The 18,236-nt window shown below is 40.9% G+C and overlaps 2 protein-coding genes across 3 annotated transcripts in view; one reads left to right on the forward strand and one right to left on the reverse strand.

Annotated features, from left to right (window-relative positions):
* The window catches only part of LOC138966077 (uncharacterized), a 66,866-nt gene extending 56,314 nt beyond the window's left edge, over window positions 1–10,552 (forward strand). For both annotated transcript variants that reach the window (XM_070338161.1, XM_070338163.1), the window contains exon 18: window positions 352–10,552. In XM_070338161.1, the coding sequence (XP_070194262.1) occupies window positions 352–2,378 (2,027 nt within the window). In that variant the 3' untranslated portion in view covers window positions 2,379–10,552. The remainder of the gene's footprint in view (window positions 1–351) is intronic.
* A 1,453-nt stretch (window positions 10,553–12,005) lies between these two features.
* LOC138965976 (orexin receptor type 2-like) overlaps window positions 12,006–18,236 on the reverse strand; it is a 15,621-nt gene continuing 9,390 nt past the window's right edge. The window contains exon 4 of the mRNA XM_070338060.1: window positions 12,006–12,021. Within this exon, the coding sequence (XP_070194161.1) occupies window positions 12,006–12,021 (16 nt within the window). The remainder of the gene's footprint in view (window positions 12,022–18,236) is intronic.

The raw sequence follows: 18,236 nt of genomic DNA on the forward strand, positions 1-18,236 counted from the left end.
TAGGACGGATGTGTCTAAAACATGTTTGAATCATGGATGTTAACATGCTGTTTGGACTACACTAATATTTTTGTCTGAGAATACTCCCAAGTGCAAAACAGGGGTACCCAGGTCTGAGTCACACACACACAACACACACACAACACACACACACACACACACACACACACACACACACACACACACACACACACACACACACACACACACGCTTGTGCATTTGTATTCCATAGGCTTCAAGTAAGTTTTCATTGCACTGTTCTTAAATGTTTGTTAGCCATGTTTATCAAAGTGTTCACAAGTACATTTATTATGATTGTGTTCTCATTTCCTTGTTTTTTTTTTCTCCAGCCGGCGACCTGAGTGACCAAGAAGGGGCTGAGGACAGTGAGGAGGTCAGCCAAAGTGTTGAAGAAGGGGAGTACAGAGTGGACGAAGGAAGCGCCACAGACAGAACCAACTCGCGCTACCAGAGTCAGAGTTCCAACACTGAGTCTGCAGACAACAGTCAGGCTAGCCGTGGCACAGCCGGCAGACAAGCAGCGGTGAACGTCTCCAGATATTCTGTAGATAAACGCTACTCATCCCAGTTTGCTGGAGAACGGGACATGGAAGAAGACGAAGAGGAGGAAGACTTGGAGGAAGAGGAGGAGGAAGACCTGGAGGAAGAAGAAGCAGAGGAAGGAGAGACGGAGGAAGATGAAGGGGAGAGCAAGAGCGCTGCCTCTGAAGTTGGCCATGAAGAGCGAGAAGTCGAGGGGCTCGACACGGAGGTGGATGAAGCAGAACATCTTGATTCAAATGACATCAAGATCAGCATGCAGGTGCCTACCCTTTCACGACAGAACCCTGGCTCTGACAGGCATGTAGCCAACAAGAAGCCCTTGCCATTGGCCGTGGCTGCCATGTTGCAGCAAGGTGCCCCATCACGCGAATCAGACTTACCACAGCATCGTTTACCGAGCTCGCCTGTGGGACCCAGTGCGGATGAAATCGTTCTTGCCTTTAACAAATTCCCTATGGGCAGCACAGTTGCTCCTGGTGACAGTCTTCCTCCAGCTTCCAAGGCAAGAGACTCACCACAGCAGGATCCACAGATCTCCTCTGAGAAACCCAGTATTGAAGAAATCCTTCAAGCATTTAGTCTTTCTCCAGCTATCTCTGCTGTGGATGCTGTTGATGTGGGTCCATCAGATGATGCGGCTAGGACTCGTGCCATGTCTGCTGACAGTTCACACAGAGATGATATTGACCCTCAGGAAAATTCTCATGCTGATGTGTATCCTGATGAAATCTTTGAAACTCCTCAGACAGTGATTGACAGCAACACAGACTCTCATTTGGATGTAGATGTTAATCCCGATGGAGAGACAGAAGCCCAGCTGTGTGTTGAAGACATTCTTCTTGCAGCAAACAGCTCCAAGAGATCTCAGGAAGCAAGCAATGGACATCCTGCTGTCGATACGCAAAAGACAGCTGACACGCAGGCATTGGTTTCTGCAAGTGCTGAGGTTAAGGGTGCAGAAAGTGCAAGCAGCAGGGACACCCAGAAGCATGATGCTGTAGAAGGTCTTGTGAAGGCAGAGCGGTGTGCTGAACCTGAATGGGACTCTGAAGCAGCCATTGCCAGCTCTCCACTGTCTCGGCCTCAGTTGCCCCAGCAAGACATGTCCAGTATAGAGGATATCCTGCTTGCATCACAGGGGTGCGAGTGGAAATCTGATCTCGATTCTAATCCAAACCTCTCGCATTCAGAAGGCAACGACTCGCCTAAAACGAGCAGCAGCAAATCCAACAGAGATTCCATCCGCCTCTCGGGTGAGTTTGAAAGTGGTTTTGAATCCGAGAGTGCCAAGGAGACTGATGGCGAGACTGATAAGTCTTCAACTGAAAGTCTGGTAGCCAAGAAAACCAAAGTGGGGCAGTCTAAACAACCACATGAAATATTTTCTGCCATCAACCCGTCTTTTGAAATTACTGAATCAAAACCCACTGAGAATGAAGCAGGCTTTGGACAAACTGTGGAAAATGAGGGCTTTGAGGATAAAACAGAAGTTCACAGAAAGAGTGAAACCGCACCAACATATGAACCGAAGCACAGTGTTTCTGATCATGTGAATGGTTCTGTTGTCAGTGACATGGGAGTTTCACGATCAAAACACTCAGCAAACCATGCAGTGAAACGTTTGTCCTCAGACATTCTGCCTCTCCTGGCCAAGAAAAACGGACTTGAATCTTCAGATTCTTCCGACTCCAATGAATTTGTGTCTGATAACAAGGCTTTCTCAATGGAAGAGGACAGTGCAAAGAAGGCAGAGCAGGGCAGAACGAAAGGCTCAAACAAGTATTGTAAAGTGACCAGCGAATCACGTGTGTGACATTAATATACTCGTCAAATGCTCGATATGAGGATTGTGAATAGTTGTTTTGTACGCTGGTTTGCTGAGAAGCACATGCGCTATGCAGGCCCAACACATCTGTTTCCAGCCCTCTCGTTTTTTGCAGGTGTTGAAACTAATAGGGGCATGTTCCCAGGTGTTACCCCGACTGTAGATGAGATACACAGGTGTATGCGTGTTTAGGAGTAATCCGCCACCTGCACGTATGGCAGAATGACCAAGGTCTTTTATGTGCCACTGTGGTGACACGGGGGTGGGACACGGATACTGTCTCTGAGTCTGCACAAAAATTTGACCCGTCCCGGCCTGGATTCGAACCCCGTCACCTTAGGATCACAAGTCCAGTGCTCTACCACCTGAGCTACCAAGGCCCCCAATAAGCCCAGGGGCTTCCATGCTTTATAGGGGGTCCCGTCCAGTAGCTAGTGCCTATAGCGCGTAGGTTGATTACATTATGCTCCCACAGGACACAATGGGTGGTTCTAGTGGAGACAACACTTCAGACATAGGGGTTGTAGCTAATGCGTATAGCGTCAGGGCTGTTCATTGCATGATGCTCACATAGGACACAATGGGTGGTTCTAGTGGAGACAACACTTCAGACATAGGGGTTGTAGCTAATGCGTATATCGTCAGGGCTGTTCATTGCATGATGCTCACATAGGACACAATGGGTGGTTCTAGTGGAGACAACACTTCAGACATAGGGGTTGTAGCTAATGCGTATAGCGTCAGGGCTGTTCATTGCATGATGCTCACATAGGACACAATGGGTGGTTCTAGTGGAGACAACACTTCAGACATAGGGGTTGTAGCTAATGCGTATAGCGTCAGGGCTGTTCATTGCATGATGCTCACATAGGACACAATGGGTGGAGACAACACTTCCACCTGTTGCCCTACCCCATCCTGGTACTAACATTGCCAAAGCAGTTGGTCCAGGTCTGATTCTTTGGCCATGAGCTTATATCGCAGCTAAACTCCATGTCTGAAAGCTGCTCGCTCAGGCCAAGTTACTGTGCATGAAATGGTTTTGGATTGTTTTCACTCCACCGGACACCAGGAATTGTGTGTCAGAAGGTGAAATCTGCAACAGATATAGCCTGCCAAACTGAGAGGTGTTACAGTTGTATATATGTAGTGTGTTCATTTCAGAGGCATTTTAGGCTGTTCTGTTCCGCTTTTGAATCACCTGGGCATCGGGAGAGTCTTTGTAAAGAGCACTGAAAGCTGTCATTTGAGGATTTCTCTGATGTTGTTAGGTTACAGCGGGGGTCATGTTGGCGTACACAAAATGAAAACATTATCAATTTCTAATACATATTTAAAGGTACAACTTTGAAACTGTACACACTTATGGGATGTGATGCCCTTCAGAAAAATCACAGGTTAGTTTACCTTAAAGAAATTTCCAGGTCACAGCAAAGTCAGATATACAAGCTTGTTTGCCCTAGCCAAATTTCAAGGACACAGCAGGGTAATGTTTGTGTCAACAAAATGAATACAGACTATTATCATTCTCTCAGACTCCCCCGAAATGGGTGTATGGTTGCCTGAATGGCATGGTAAAAACGGTCATACACGTAAAAACTCACTCATGCAAAAACATGAGCGAACGTGGGAGTTTCAGCCCATGAACGAAGAAGAAGGTAGAAGAAGATTTTCTTGGACGTTTTTAAAGCCAGAGCTTCTCACACTTTCAGGGTTCCATGACTGTACTCTATCCCTATACTGATTGTATTGATCCTGGTCTAAATTTAAGTTCATAGCTGGGGTCAAAAAGTAGGAAATGATGATTATTTTATTGAACATTTGTGGAGCTTGAGCAGCAGATAAATTGCCTCTGATTCACATTGCATGTATCCAAATACGTATGATAAAAATGAGTTGTACATGTATTCATGAGCATTTGCTCTTTTTTATATTTAGTCAAGTTTTGACTAAATATTTTAACATCGAGGGGGAATCGAAACGAGGGTCGTGGTGTATGTGCGTGTGTGTGTGTCTGTCTGTGTGTGTGTGTAGAGCGATTCAGACTAAACTACTGGACCGATCTTTATGAAATTTGACATGAGAGTTCCTGGGTATGAAATCCCCGAACGTTTTTTCATTTTTTTGATAAATGTCTTTGATGACGTCATATCCGGCTTTTCGTGAAAGTTGAGGCGGCACTGTCACGCCCTCATTTTTCAATCAAATTGGTTGAAATTTTGGTCAAGTAATCTTCGACGAAGCCCGGACTTCGGTATTGCATTTCAGCTTGGTGGCTTAAAAATTAATTAATGAGGTCATTAAAAATCTGAAAATTGTAAAAAAAAAAAATTTTATAAAACGATCCAAATTTACGTTTATCTTATTCTCCATCATTTGCTGATTCCAAAAACATATAAATATGTTATATTCGGATTAAAAAACAAGCTCTGAAAATTAAATATATAAAAATTATTATCAAAATTAAATTGTCGAAATCAATTTAAAAACACTTTCATCTTATTCCTTGTCGGTTCCTGATTCCAAAAACATATAGATATGATATGTTTGGATTAAAAACACACTCAGAAAGTTAAAACAAAGAGAGGTACAGAAAAGCGTGCTATCCTTCTTAGCGCAACTACTACCCCGCACTTCTTGTCAATTTCACTGCCTTTGCCATGAGCGGTGGACTGACGATGCTACGAGTATACGGTCTTGCTGAAAAATGGCATTGCGTTCAGTTTCATTCTGTGAGTTCGACAGCTACTTGACTAAATATTGTATTTTCGCCTTACGCGACTTGTTCTGGTTTTTTTTTTTAACTCACAGAGCCAAAGTGTTTCATTTGTATTGCCAAGTGAGCAGTCAGGGTCCTGAAATCGGTGCCGTGGAGCCTTATTGTCCTAATTACAGCCCCACTAACATTGTTTTTGTTAGTTCTAGCTACTGTGAGATGTTCCGTTTTATTTACATTTGAAACATTTGACAAAAAAAGACATCTTAAATTTAGGGGGATGCCTGTGATCTCCAGTCCACTAAATAAACACGTCAAAAACAAGGGTTTCTGTTGTAGTTTTCTTCTTTTTATATTTAGTCAAGTTTTGACTAAATATTTTAACGTAGAGGGGGGAATCGAGACGAGGGTCGTGGTGTATGTGTGTGTGTGTGTGTGTGTGTGTGTGTGTGTGTGTGTGTGTCTGTCTGTGTGTGTGTGTGTAGAGCGATTCAGACTAAACTACTGGACCGATCTTTATGAAATTTGACATGAGAGTTCCTGGGTATGAAATCCCCATACGTTTTTTTCATTTTTTTGATAAATGTCTTTGATGACGTCATATCCGGCTTTTCGTGAAAGTTGAGGCGGCACTGTCACGCCCTCATTTTTCAACCAAATTGGTTGAAATTTTGGTCAAGTAATCTTCGACGAAGCCCGGGGTTCGGTATTGCATTTCAGCTTGGTGGCTTAAAAATTAATTAATGACTTTGGTCATTAAAAATCTGAAAATTGTAAAAAAAAATAAAAATTTATAAAACGATCCAAATTTACGTTTATCTTATTCTCCATCATTTGCTGATTCCAAAAACATATAAATATGTTATATTCGGATTAAAAACAAGCTCTGAAAATTAAATATATAAAAATTATTATCAAAATTAAATTGTCCAAATCAATTTAAAAACACTTTCATCTTATTCCTTGTCGGTTCCTGATTCCAAAAACATATACATATGATATGTTTAGATTAAAAACACGCTCAGAAAGTTAAAACAAAGAGAGGTACAGAAAAGCGTGCTATCCTTCTTAGCGCAACTACTACCCCGCTCTTCTTGTCAATTTCACTGCCTTTGCCATGAGCGGTGGACTGACGATGCTTCGAGTATACGGTCTTGCTGAAAAATGGCATTGCGTTCAGTTTCATTCTGTGAGTTCGACAGCTACTTGACTAAATATTGTATTTTCGCCTTACGCGACTTGTTTTTTTGTCATTTGGGAGGGAAATATGATGGGTCTGTATAACATGAAGCCTTTAATTGACTGCAATGTGAACAGCTTGGTAGTTTAGTTAATTCTATGCAAACATGTCCGTCAAGCTTGTTTTTTTAATTTGTGTGTGTGTTTATTTGTGAGAATCTTAAACAAATGAAATGATGATAAAAGTCGCTTGTTCATTTCAATGCAGTCTCTCAGGTGCCAGGAGATTGGTTCCGTATATTTGTTCGCTTACTCCATAACACGTCCTCTGCATTTAGAGCGCTTCCTTCCCTTTGTTTATTTGATTTGTTTATTTGTGATTTGTTCAGTTTTTGTTTGATTGGATTGGATTGGATTGGATAAGATGTACAGTCCAGTGAGGTTACCCTCACAGAAATTCGGGCTGCTTTCTCCCCGGGGAAAGCGAGCTGCCATACATACGGCGCTACCCATATTTTTTTTTTTCCTGCATGCGTGTATTCATGTTTTCCTGAGACTTAATGCCGTGTGAGATGGAAATTTTTTTCACTTTATTCCAAGTCCCACGGGTATTTGATGGACATTTTTATCTATGCCTATACAATTTTGCCAGGAAAGACCCTTTTGTCAATCGTGGGATCTTTAACGTGCACACCCCAATGTAGTGTACACGAAGGGACCTCGGTTTTTCGTCTCATCCGAAAGACTAGCACTTGAACCCACCACCTAGGTTAGGTGATGAGTTCTTTCTGCTCCAAGAGAGCGTCAAAGCCTGGATTAGAAATAGCCCTGCAGTGCCGTGTGTACTCCGTGGTCTCAGGTGCCAGGCACCCACCACAACACCAAGACCTCTGTCCTGTCGGACAGTTTGGTAAGAAGCAATTGATCACGCGAAATCCAGACTGACGGTATAGCTGTTGTGGAACGATTCTGACTGTGTTTTATATATTGAGTGTTGTTTAAGCAAACAGATTTCACGCCTTCTATGAGGATTTCTGCTTTGTGACTATACTGTGAATAGCCATCATTTATATGGAGCTATTGGCGCCACAACATTTCTGCGGAAAATCCATTTCTACTCGATCAGCTGACTGAATTTAAATTGAACTTGGTTTTGTGTCAACAATGACGATGTATTCGAGAAGGCTCACAATGTTGGTTACAATGTAACTAAATTGTTTGTTTGTTTTCATGTATGTATTCATTTGATTTTGCAAAAACATGTTTTGATGTATTTTTGTATCGCTTTTGTGCAGTGTGTACATTTAAGGCTGATCACCTGGTCTGTTAAAACTTTACTGAAAACAGTGCTCCAGAATAATGAAAACTGGAATCAACACTCAAAGTATTATTTTACACATAATTAAGCTACTCCTTTAACATGCAATGCACAGAAAATCTTAAGCATGCGTACTTGCGTTTTAGTGCGTGTGTGTGTGTGTGTGTGTGTGTGTGTGTGTGTGTGTGTGTGTGTCTTGCCCCTGAGTTTTCAGAATAATATAATATATAATCTTGTTGATCATAATCTTGTTGTTTTTTTATTGTTTATTGTCTTTTTGTGTGTTTTTTGGTGACGTTCAACTACATGTTGATGTATCATCATAATACTTTAAGTTTGGTGCTTTATGGGCGTCTCTGACTGCAGCATTTTTAAAATCAAGCAATTGTTGAGTACACATTGCTAACTTGAATAGAAAGCAACTGAACAAAGTCAATCAGATGTAGGAGAGAGAGAAGGAGAAAGGGATTCTATGAAAGATTGAGAGAGAGAGAGAGAGAGAGAGAGAGAGAGAGAGAGAGAGAGAGAGAGAGAGAGAGAGAGAGAGAGAGAGAGAGAGAGACAATGACAATGACAAATCTTTATTTTTCGAGGGTGACAAGAATAAGCATAGATGCTTTTTTGCATCTGGCCCTGATGGCCCTAAAGAGGTACTAAACTATTTTACTACAACTATGACTAGGAAAAAAAAAAGGTTACATGAAAACATTACCTGCAATGCAAGAGAGAGAGAGAGAATGAATTACACCTCGCCCCACTCCCCCCCAAAAAAGAAAGAAAAAACAAAGGCGCAAAAGAGTATCTATTGTAAAGGAGAACAAGTGTATGTTTTTGTAATTTTCAAATGATTTTAGTTTTGCTTGATTTCGGATGAGATAATATCCTTTCTAATACGTGTGTATTATACTCAGAAGTGAAGACTGCCAACAATTATTAACTCTAAAGTAACCAAAAAATAACAGTTTTTATCAGGTTACTGGCAGCATTTCATGTATATGTCCATGTAAATGTGACCCAAGGGAACACCCAGTGGTGCGCAATGCTGTTGTCTTGCAGGTAAACGCCTTCTCATGTTGTGTATATATATTCGAAGGACATGATTGTAAATCACTAAATGCTCGTGCCATTTCTGTACAGTTGATCATGTGGATGTAATCAAATTATGCTCTAATGTTGCAGTGCCATAAGAAGAGACTGTGGTATCTGTGTCTGTATCATTGTATGCCTATAATTATAAGCACTTCTGCTAGAGTTGCTAAAGAGGATTTGTTTGTTTTGCATGTTATGATGCTTTATATTATATGCTGTTCTGTATTTTGTTAATGCCCTCTTTGCAGCTTTAAATGACATGTTTGCGACCAGCTGCGCTGAGAGAGAGAGACAGAGAGAGACAGAGAGAGAGAGAGAGAGAGAGAGAGAGAGAGATGCTTCGTTCATATTCTTTGGAAATAATTTTCACCCCACCCCAACCCCCTCCCCTCCAGAGATGGATGTATGGTTTAATTGTATAACCAGTGGATTGGTTTTTAGAATATTAAAAAAGGAACATTTAACAACAAAAAACATTTCTCGTTAACAACACAACATCCTGAAAACCAAATTACATTGACATGGTCGTAAACAAGCTAACACACGCATGCAGACGCGCGCACGCATGCACACACACTAACACACACACACACACACACACACGCACGCACGCACACACACACACACACACACACACACACACACACACACACAGAAAGATAGATATTCATGCTTCATGCCCTTTGTTAGTAATGATCCCCCAACCCCCCCCCCCCCTACTCCCCTCCTAACACCCACCCTCCCAAAAAGGAAAGATTGGTAATACTACTGATATTGTGTATTGTATTTTTTATCACATAAAACAAAACCTTTAACTTTCTAAAGGTGCATAACAAAAAAGTTTGGTTTTTTTACAATATATTATGTGGTGTGTTAGTGTGTGTGTGTGTGTGTGTGGATATATACATGTATATATATAATTAAGTCTTCATATAAACCACATACATTTTAGAGCAAACCCTATCTCCCCTGAATAATGTCTTCTTGTGAACTACTACATTTTCTTGTGAACTACTACATTTTCATTGTGAAAATGAAATGAAATGAAATGAACTGCTACATTTTCATTTATGTCCCCTTTCATGCACGCTAAAAAGGCAAGTGAAATTCTTCATGTAACTCGATTCACTTAGCTGTGGACGCCTCTTCTTTATGCTGCTATAGACCATATTTGGAAATAACTCCTTCAGGTTTGTAGGTGTTGAGGAAGAGACTGACCTGTCTTGCAAAACCTGGGACACACAAAGGATGGACCAATCTATCCTTAGCGGATTATGACTTTATTCAGTTATTCTGCAGAAATGCTGGAGAAAAACTGTTTGTTTCTGCAGCATTTCTGCATAATGTCATCTTTCGCGAGAGCAATGTTTTTTTCTGCAGTAAAACAGTTTTACTGCAGTAAAATTGAAATCAAGAATGCTGCAGTAAAACGGTGATGTTGTTTTACTGGAGAAAAACTGTTTACACTTTTTCTTCAGCATTTTGGCATTATTCAGTTATTCTGCAGAAAAACAAATGCTGGAGAAAAACTGTCTTTTCTGCAGCATTTCTGCATAATGTCATCGTTTGCCGAAGCAACGGGTTTTTCTGGAGCAAAACAATTTACTGTGCAGTAAAATTGAAATCAAGAATCCTGCAGTAAAACGGTGCTGTTCTTTTACTGCAGAAAACCTGTTTACACTTTTTCTACAGCATTTTGTACTGGCTCATTATAATATTGGAGCACGCGAGCCCCCCTCTGTCGAGAGATGGACTCATCCAGAATTACCAATAGTTGTGCGTGACGCGAATGTATTTTGTCTGTCTGACTTCCTTTCCACCGGAAGTTCAAAGTTTCAAATTAAACAATGGAACCTGTCAGCAACATTGTCACATTTTCCCAGACGAACGCAGTAGTCCACTTCGTGTTCGATTTGCTTCAGAAATTGTTCACGTTCGGCCGCCATTGTGAAATTGAATATAATGCCCTTATGCTACGGTACGCCTTCTGATTGGTACACTGCGGAACAAACTATTATACATGCATTCCGCAGTACAAAATGCTGCAGAAAAAATGTAAACGGGTTTTCTGCAGTAAAACAACAGCACCGTTTTACTGCAGCATTCTTGATTTCAATTTTACATGTACTGCAGTAAAATGTTTTGCTGCAGAAAAAAACGCTGCTTCAGCGAAAGATGACGTTATGCAGAAATGCTGCAGAAAAGAACGGTTTTTCTCCAGCATTTGTCTTTTCTGCAGAATAACTGAATAAAGTCATAATCCGTTAAGGATACCAATCACTACTAGCAAGGGGTCTGTTGAAAACACGTGGACCAGAGCACTTGTTTCCGACAGACCTATCGCTAGTGATTGGTCCATCCTTTGTTTGTTCAGTGGAGGTTTTGCAAGAAAAGGTCACTCTCCCACAACCTATACACACCCGACGGAGTTATTTCCAACAGTCGTCTATTGCCAAGAACATGGTGACCCCCACACATGCCACCCACTAAAAGGCTATAAGTATATAACTTGCACCTGGAAGGTTTTCTGAATGGCCTTGCACATAAAAACTATCCTCAGACAATATATGAGTTGAAACAGCAATTACACGGTGTCCGGAGGGTTCACGTCAGATGAGTGTGGCTGCTGCTCAGTGTCAAACCTTTTATCATTGAGGCAATGTCCGAATTTGAAAAATATATGTTTTTGTAACATTCATCAAATTCACACCACTTGACGTACACACTTGAAAGTTGCTGAAATTATTATCCCACATCTTAAGCTAGTGTACACCACATATGAAGTGATTCGCTGAACACAAATTGAAATTATTAGCGTTTTAGAGGGTGGCATTTTTGTTGGTCACCCTGTACTATATTTGTCACACTGTGTTGAAAACTGGTTACAGACAGGATGTTCTTAAAGTGAACCACTTGAGTTTAGAGTGTATGCGGGTCCTTTGCAAGGTTATTTCCCTTCACAGTTCACAAAGTAGTCTCTGTGTTTGAAATTATATACAGGTAGGGCAAGTTTATCGTGTGACATTCAAGACAATTCTAAAAACCCTGATGGCCAAGAATATCACAGTGAACCATCCACACCTAAAGCATCGAGTTCTCAGTATGGATGGATAGACTGATTGATGGATGGATGGGTGGTTTATTCATTAAAATCATAGTCCCATATACTGCGGACTTCCTGGCAGCCACTGATCTGAGGATTTAGCACGGCCATCAACATCGAACGCAGAAGAAGAAGAAGAATAGTCCCATATGAAGGGGTGTGACACGGCAAAAAGAAAGATATACATACACATGATAAACACACAGAACATCAAACGTGACGGATCCTACAACATCAGATAAGTAACAATACAACAGAACAATATGGATACATAATATATGCATTCTCTAATCTAACATCGAATTCAGTCTCTGAAATGATTTATACAAATATATGACGAGATTCCTTAAAACAGTTATATATTAGGCACAAAAAAATAGGTCTGTTTACGGTAACATAGGCCCAAAAAATAGGGTCGGTAGGTCGGGATTTTTTTTTTTTTTCCAAAAAAACCATATTTTTACGTTATTTTGCCAAAAAAACAAGATTTTTTATTTTTTTTCCCAAATGCCAAAAAAATCTAGGGTCGCGCGAAAAAACTGTACTAGGGTCGGTCGGGTTACCGTAAACAGACCTTTTTTTTTTTTGGCCTTACTGGAAGATACCAACAAGCCCATCTTAAAACGACAGGGATGTCTCCAATATTGCTGTGGAATATACAAATCTCTGAGAGCTGCGAGAGCAGGGCTGTGAAGTAGAAAAAGGGGTTTCATCTTCAAGTGAAGACTGGCACATGCGACAATTCATATACTCTTCAAATTATGAAATCAGTAAATCTTTGTGAATGGACAGCGATCTCAGATTCAACACTGAAGCCGGGCACTCCGAATAGACTTATGGATATTTAACAACAAATAAGGTTCTACAAAATTCAGGCATGGGAATTGTCCGCCGAAAAGCAAATTTCCGCCGAAATGTTTTTTTTGTTCCGCCGAAAAAGCAAAAGTGTCCGCCGAAAAAATAAATGGGAGAGGCAATAATGGTTCTGAACTTACTGAATTTAATGGCAAATTTGGAGCTCAGATGACACCATATTGCACAATTTGGGTTCTTTGGAGAAAAAATGTCCGGGGGGGGGGGGGGGGGCATGCCCCCGGATCCCCCTAGTATATTCTTTAAACATTCTGTACACCGACAATCTTTCGCGTGTTTGTATAATTATGATCATCCCAGTCCTGCCATTTGCAATCAATAATCCTCTGTTAAAACATTACAACAACGGTTTCTTATGAACAACACGTACCTGATTTTTACATTTATTCAAGTTTTGACTAAATGTTTTAACATAGAGGGGGAATCGAGACGAGGGTCGTGGTGTATGTGTGTGTGTGTGTCTATCTGTGCGTGTGTGTGTGTAGAGCGATTCAGACTAAACTACTGAACCGATCTTTATGAAATTTGACATGAGAGTTCCTGGGAATGATATCCCCGGACTTTTTTCCCTTTTTTCGATAAATACCTTTGATGACGTCATATCCGGCTTTTTGTAAAAGTTGAGGCGGCACTCAGTGTCACACCCTCATTTTTCAATCAAATTGATTGAAATCAGTTTGGCAAAGCAATCTTCGACGAAGGCCGGGGTTTGGTATTGCATTTCAGCTTGGTGACTCAAAAACTAATGAGTGAGTTTGGTCATTAAAAATCGAAAACTTGTAATTAAATTTCTTTTTTATCAAACGATCCAAAAACAATTAATTTCATCTTATTCTTCGTCATTGTCTGATTCCAAAAACAGATAAATATGTTATATTTGGATTAAAAACAAGCTCTGAAAATTAAAAATATAAAAATTATGATCAAAATTAAATTTCCGAAATCGATTTAAAAACAATTTCATCTTATTCCTTGTCGGTTCCTGATTCCAAAAGCATATAGATATGATATGTTTGGATTAAAAACACCTCAGAAAGTTCAAACGAAGAGAGGTACAGAAAAGCGTGCTATGCAACACAGCGAAACGACTACCGCGCTGAACAGGCTCGTCAGTTTCACTCCGTTTTGCACAAGCGGCGGACTACGGTCATTGTGAAAAAATGCAGTGCGTTCAGATTTATTCTGTGAGTTCGACTGAGCTTGACTAAATGTTGTATTTTTGCCTTACGCGACTTGTTTTTTATTCCAGTGGTTCTCTGTAGCATGCATCAAACGAAGCAAGGTGACACAAATTACATCAAAGTCCCTGAATTTACAACGCTGAAGTTCAACATAACCCAGCAGTGCATGACTTGCGGTACATGAAAACATTTATTGTGTTCGGTCTCTGGTGAATGAAGAGAAGGGAAACTACCTAGCAGAGAACAAGGCGTTCAAGGACAAGGACGAGTGATGTCCCCTGTCAGTTGGGATAATTGGCCGCATAAAAAGATAATGGACATGTTTTGATTTAATTTGATTTTGTTTTTGTCATACCCTTCAGGCCACTCCTTAAGAGACTTAATGTTGTGCCTGTAGGACTTTAATATTCTATCTAATACCTTTGAATCGCTGAAAAATGAAACCGGTGTAACACGAGAAAATTACTCCCACGAGATATTTACTCCGGAGTAATTTTGATCATAAATTTTATATTTTTAATTTTCAGAGCTTGTTTTTAATCCAAATATGACATATTTATATGTTTTTGGAATCAGGAAATGATGAAGAATAACATGAACGTAAATTTGGATCGTTTTATAAAAAAAAATATTTTTTTACAATTTTCAGATTTTTAATGACCAACGTCATTAATTCATTTTGAAGCCACCAAGCTGAAATGCAATACCGAAGTCCGGCCTTCGTCGAAGATTGCTTGGCCAAAATTTCAATCAATTTGATTGAACAATGAGGGTGTGACAGTGCCGCCTCAACTTTTTACAAAAAGCCGGATATGACGTCATCAAAGACATTTATTGCAAAAAGGAAAAAGGTATCCGGGGATATCATTCCACAGAACTCTCATGTCAAATTTCATAAAGATCGGTCCAGTAGTTTAGTCTGAATCGCTCTACACACACACGCGCACAGACAGACACACACACACACACACACACACACACACACACACACACACACAGACACACACACACACATACACCACGACCCTCGTCTCGATTCCCCATCTATGTTAAAACATTTAGTCAAAACTTGACTAAATGTAAACAAGTCGCGAAAGGCGAAATTACTACATTTAGTCAAGCTGTGGAACTCACAGAATGAAACTGAACGTAGTCCGCCGCTAGTGCAAAAGGCAGTGAAAGTTACAAAAAGCCGGATATGACGTCATCAAAGGTATTTATCGAAAAAATGAAAAAAACGTCCGGGGATATCATACCCAGGAACTCTCATGTCAAATTTCATAAAGATCGGCCCAGTAGTTTAGTCTGAATCGCTCTACGCACACACACAGACAGACACACACACATACACCACGACCCTCGTCTCGAAAACATTTAGTCAAAACTTGACTAAATGTAAAAATGGGGAGTAAAAATTTCGTGGAGGGAGTAATTTTTTCGTGCCTTGGGGAGTTCTTTTCTCGTACGAAAAGTGTACTCGGAGTAAGAATTTTGTACGAAATATTTACTGCGGAGTAAATTTTTCGTGGAGTAAAAATTTCGTGTTACACCGGCTTGCTAGTGTTTGTTCTTTAAACTTCAATAATAGACACTATACACAAAGAAATTAACAGGGAAAAGGTCAACCAAATAAAATAAGAATAAACAGAGAGAAAAGAATCATCGGGAAGACAGTCCCTCAGTATTCCTAACAAGCAAATAACTCATTTAAGATCAGGGCATACGATTTTGGAACAACAACAAAGGGATGATTTGCATTGAAGTTAGCCTTTGAAGTTTCTCGCTGTCGAAATACTAAATTGTTCAGTTTTGTTTTGCTTTCAAGTCAATCTGAACCCGATTGTGAAAGCATGATCATATATATTCAAACATTAGTCTGCGTTGCAAAACCCGCTTGTCTTTGATCGAAGGAGGCGTCTTCCGACTTGCGAGTTCTCTCTGTTGCATAACAAGGAGGCATTTTCTTCAATGTCCGGGCTTAATTACAATAAAAATCAGATGATTGTTACAACATTTGGTCTAGAGCTTGTTTGTTTGATGGTTGGTGTGTTTCGTTTCTGTTTTGTTTTGGTGTCAGTGTGTGTGTGTGTGTGTGTGTGTGTGTGTGTGTGTGTGTGTGTGTGTGTGTGTGTGTCAGTGTGTGTGTGTGTGCGTGCCAGTACGCCGTGCGTGAGTGTGTGGGGTGTGTGTGTGTGTGAGCGCATGCATGCGTGTGGGCGTGCGGGCGTGTGAGTCTGTGTGTCTGTGGGCGCGCGTGAGTGCGTGCGTGTTTTTCTTCAAGGTCAATTCGACGACTGACCCTCTTAACACAAACAACAAACAAGAGCAGCTTACCTTTGCCCTTTTAGACTGCGCAAAGGTGAATAAAATAATAATTCCGTGATTACAAGAGATTCACGACGGTGTCCCAAACTGAAACCTCTGCTGAACTTCTTCTTCTTCTTCTTCTGCGTTCGTGGGCTGAAACTCCCACGTACACTCGTGTTTTTTGCACGAGTGGAATTGTACGTGTATGACCGTTTTTTCCCCGCCATTAAGGCAGCCATACGCCGCTTTCGGAGGAAGCATGCTGGATATTTTCGTGTTTCTATAACCCACCGAACTCTGACATGGATTACAGGATCTTTTCCGTGCGCACTTGGTCTTGTGTTTGCGTGTACACACGAAGGGGGATAAGCCACTAGCAGGTCTGCACATAAGTTGACCTGGGAGATCGGAAAAATCTCCACACTTAACCCACCAGGCGGCCGCGACCGGGATTCGAACCCTCGACCTTCTGATTAAGAGGCCGACGTCTTACCACCCCGCCACAGCGCCCGTCTCTGCTGAACAATCCTTCTCATTGCGGTCAATGCGTATGCGCCAATCTTGGACTAAAAAATGCGACCCTTTGACCGAACGGGTTAGGGTTAGGATTAGGGTTAGGATTAGGGTAAAGGTTAGGGTAAGGGTTAGGGTTAGGTTGTTCACGACTTGATTAATCTCCCCATGTTAGCCGGCATGCGCATTGACCGCAATGAGAAGGATTGTTCATCCAGAGTTTCCAGTTCGTGACAACGGCTCTTCAGAAGTTTTCTCGATCAAAACGTTTTTGTCACACACTCTTTATATCTTCACACAAGAGCTATATAGCAGTCGTTTCGCGAGGCCGGTACGCGGTGCATATCAATTAAAATAGTATTACTACCACCACTATGGTTGATAACTGTGGCTAACCGCCAGTCAGTTTCGTAAATGCAGTGAAAGGAGCTATTGCTGTCAAAGAAATCATTCAATATTGTAACAAGAAGCATACTTGACAAGGTCTGAGGCCCTGTCCGGGAAACGCACATGTACAGACAGCCCTCACCCACGCACAGGGAAGTTCAGAGAGAACGTGTTTTTCATGCTTACGTCCTGTGCCTCGCCAATCAAAGATAATCACAGCCTTTGAACACAAGTGTCAGTGGTAATAACTAAAAGTCAGTTTTCTTTGTCAACATGGCCTACATAAGGGATAATGTAAGGCATAAGTAACACAGTGTTTGCTGGCAAAACGACGACCTTTTGAAGATGAGACTTTCGTTTTCAGATCAGTTTTAACACACCCCTTATACAAGAGCATGCATGTTCACAATGCTTGAAACTTGGATGTGTGTGGGTGTGGATCTCCTTCGGCTTGAAACCTGTGATCTCCTTTCACACCAGGTGAGAGTGCGGATTAATTCATTTTCACAATAATTTTAATTTTCCCATTAGCTTAATTTAAGTGGATAGTTTGTCAGCTAAAGGAAAAACGTAGTGAGAGAGCCGCGAAGCAGCTCACATTCGTAACAATCTAAGCAGTCACTTTCCTGCTCAATAACACTTATTAAAGTGAAGTATTTGTCAGCTAAAATACCAAAGACAAATGTCTTCCAGAGGAAAACGTGAATCGACTGATATCCATGACAATTAAGTTATTTATGCTCAGTTAACGAATCGAGAGCATAAAATAACTCATATTCATAACAATTTAAGCATTCACTTTCCTGCTTTCCTGAACTGAAGTATTTGTCAATAGAAAAGGCTGCCAGATGAGAGTGTGAATCATCATCTCATATAGTCATGACATTACAATCATAATACCACCCTTTCCTGTGAATGGTAGAGCACACAGCCACAGCTCTATCGAAGATTTGCTCTCTTCTTTTTCAAGTGCTGTAAAATGTAGATTAAATGATTATTTTCACGAACCCCCTTGCAACGTTACCATGGTGTCGAAACCGATACTCCTGGCCTTTCAATACTGAAGCGTCAACATGTTAGTCATTTTTACATGTAGTCAAGTTTTGACTACGGTAAATGTTTTAACATAGAGTGGGAATCGAGACGAGGGTCGTGGTGTATGCAGTGTGTGTGTGTGTGT

This window comes from Littorina saxatilis, linkage group LG5 (assembly GCF_037325665.1).
Source record: "Littorina saxatilis isolate snail1 linkage group LG5, US_GU_Lsax_2.0, whole genome shotgun sequence".
In the NCBI taxonomy this organism is placed as follows: Eukaryota; Metazoa; Mollusca; class Gastropoda; order Littorinimorpha; family Littorinidae; genus Littorina; species Littorina saxatilis.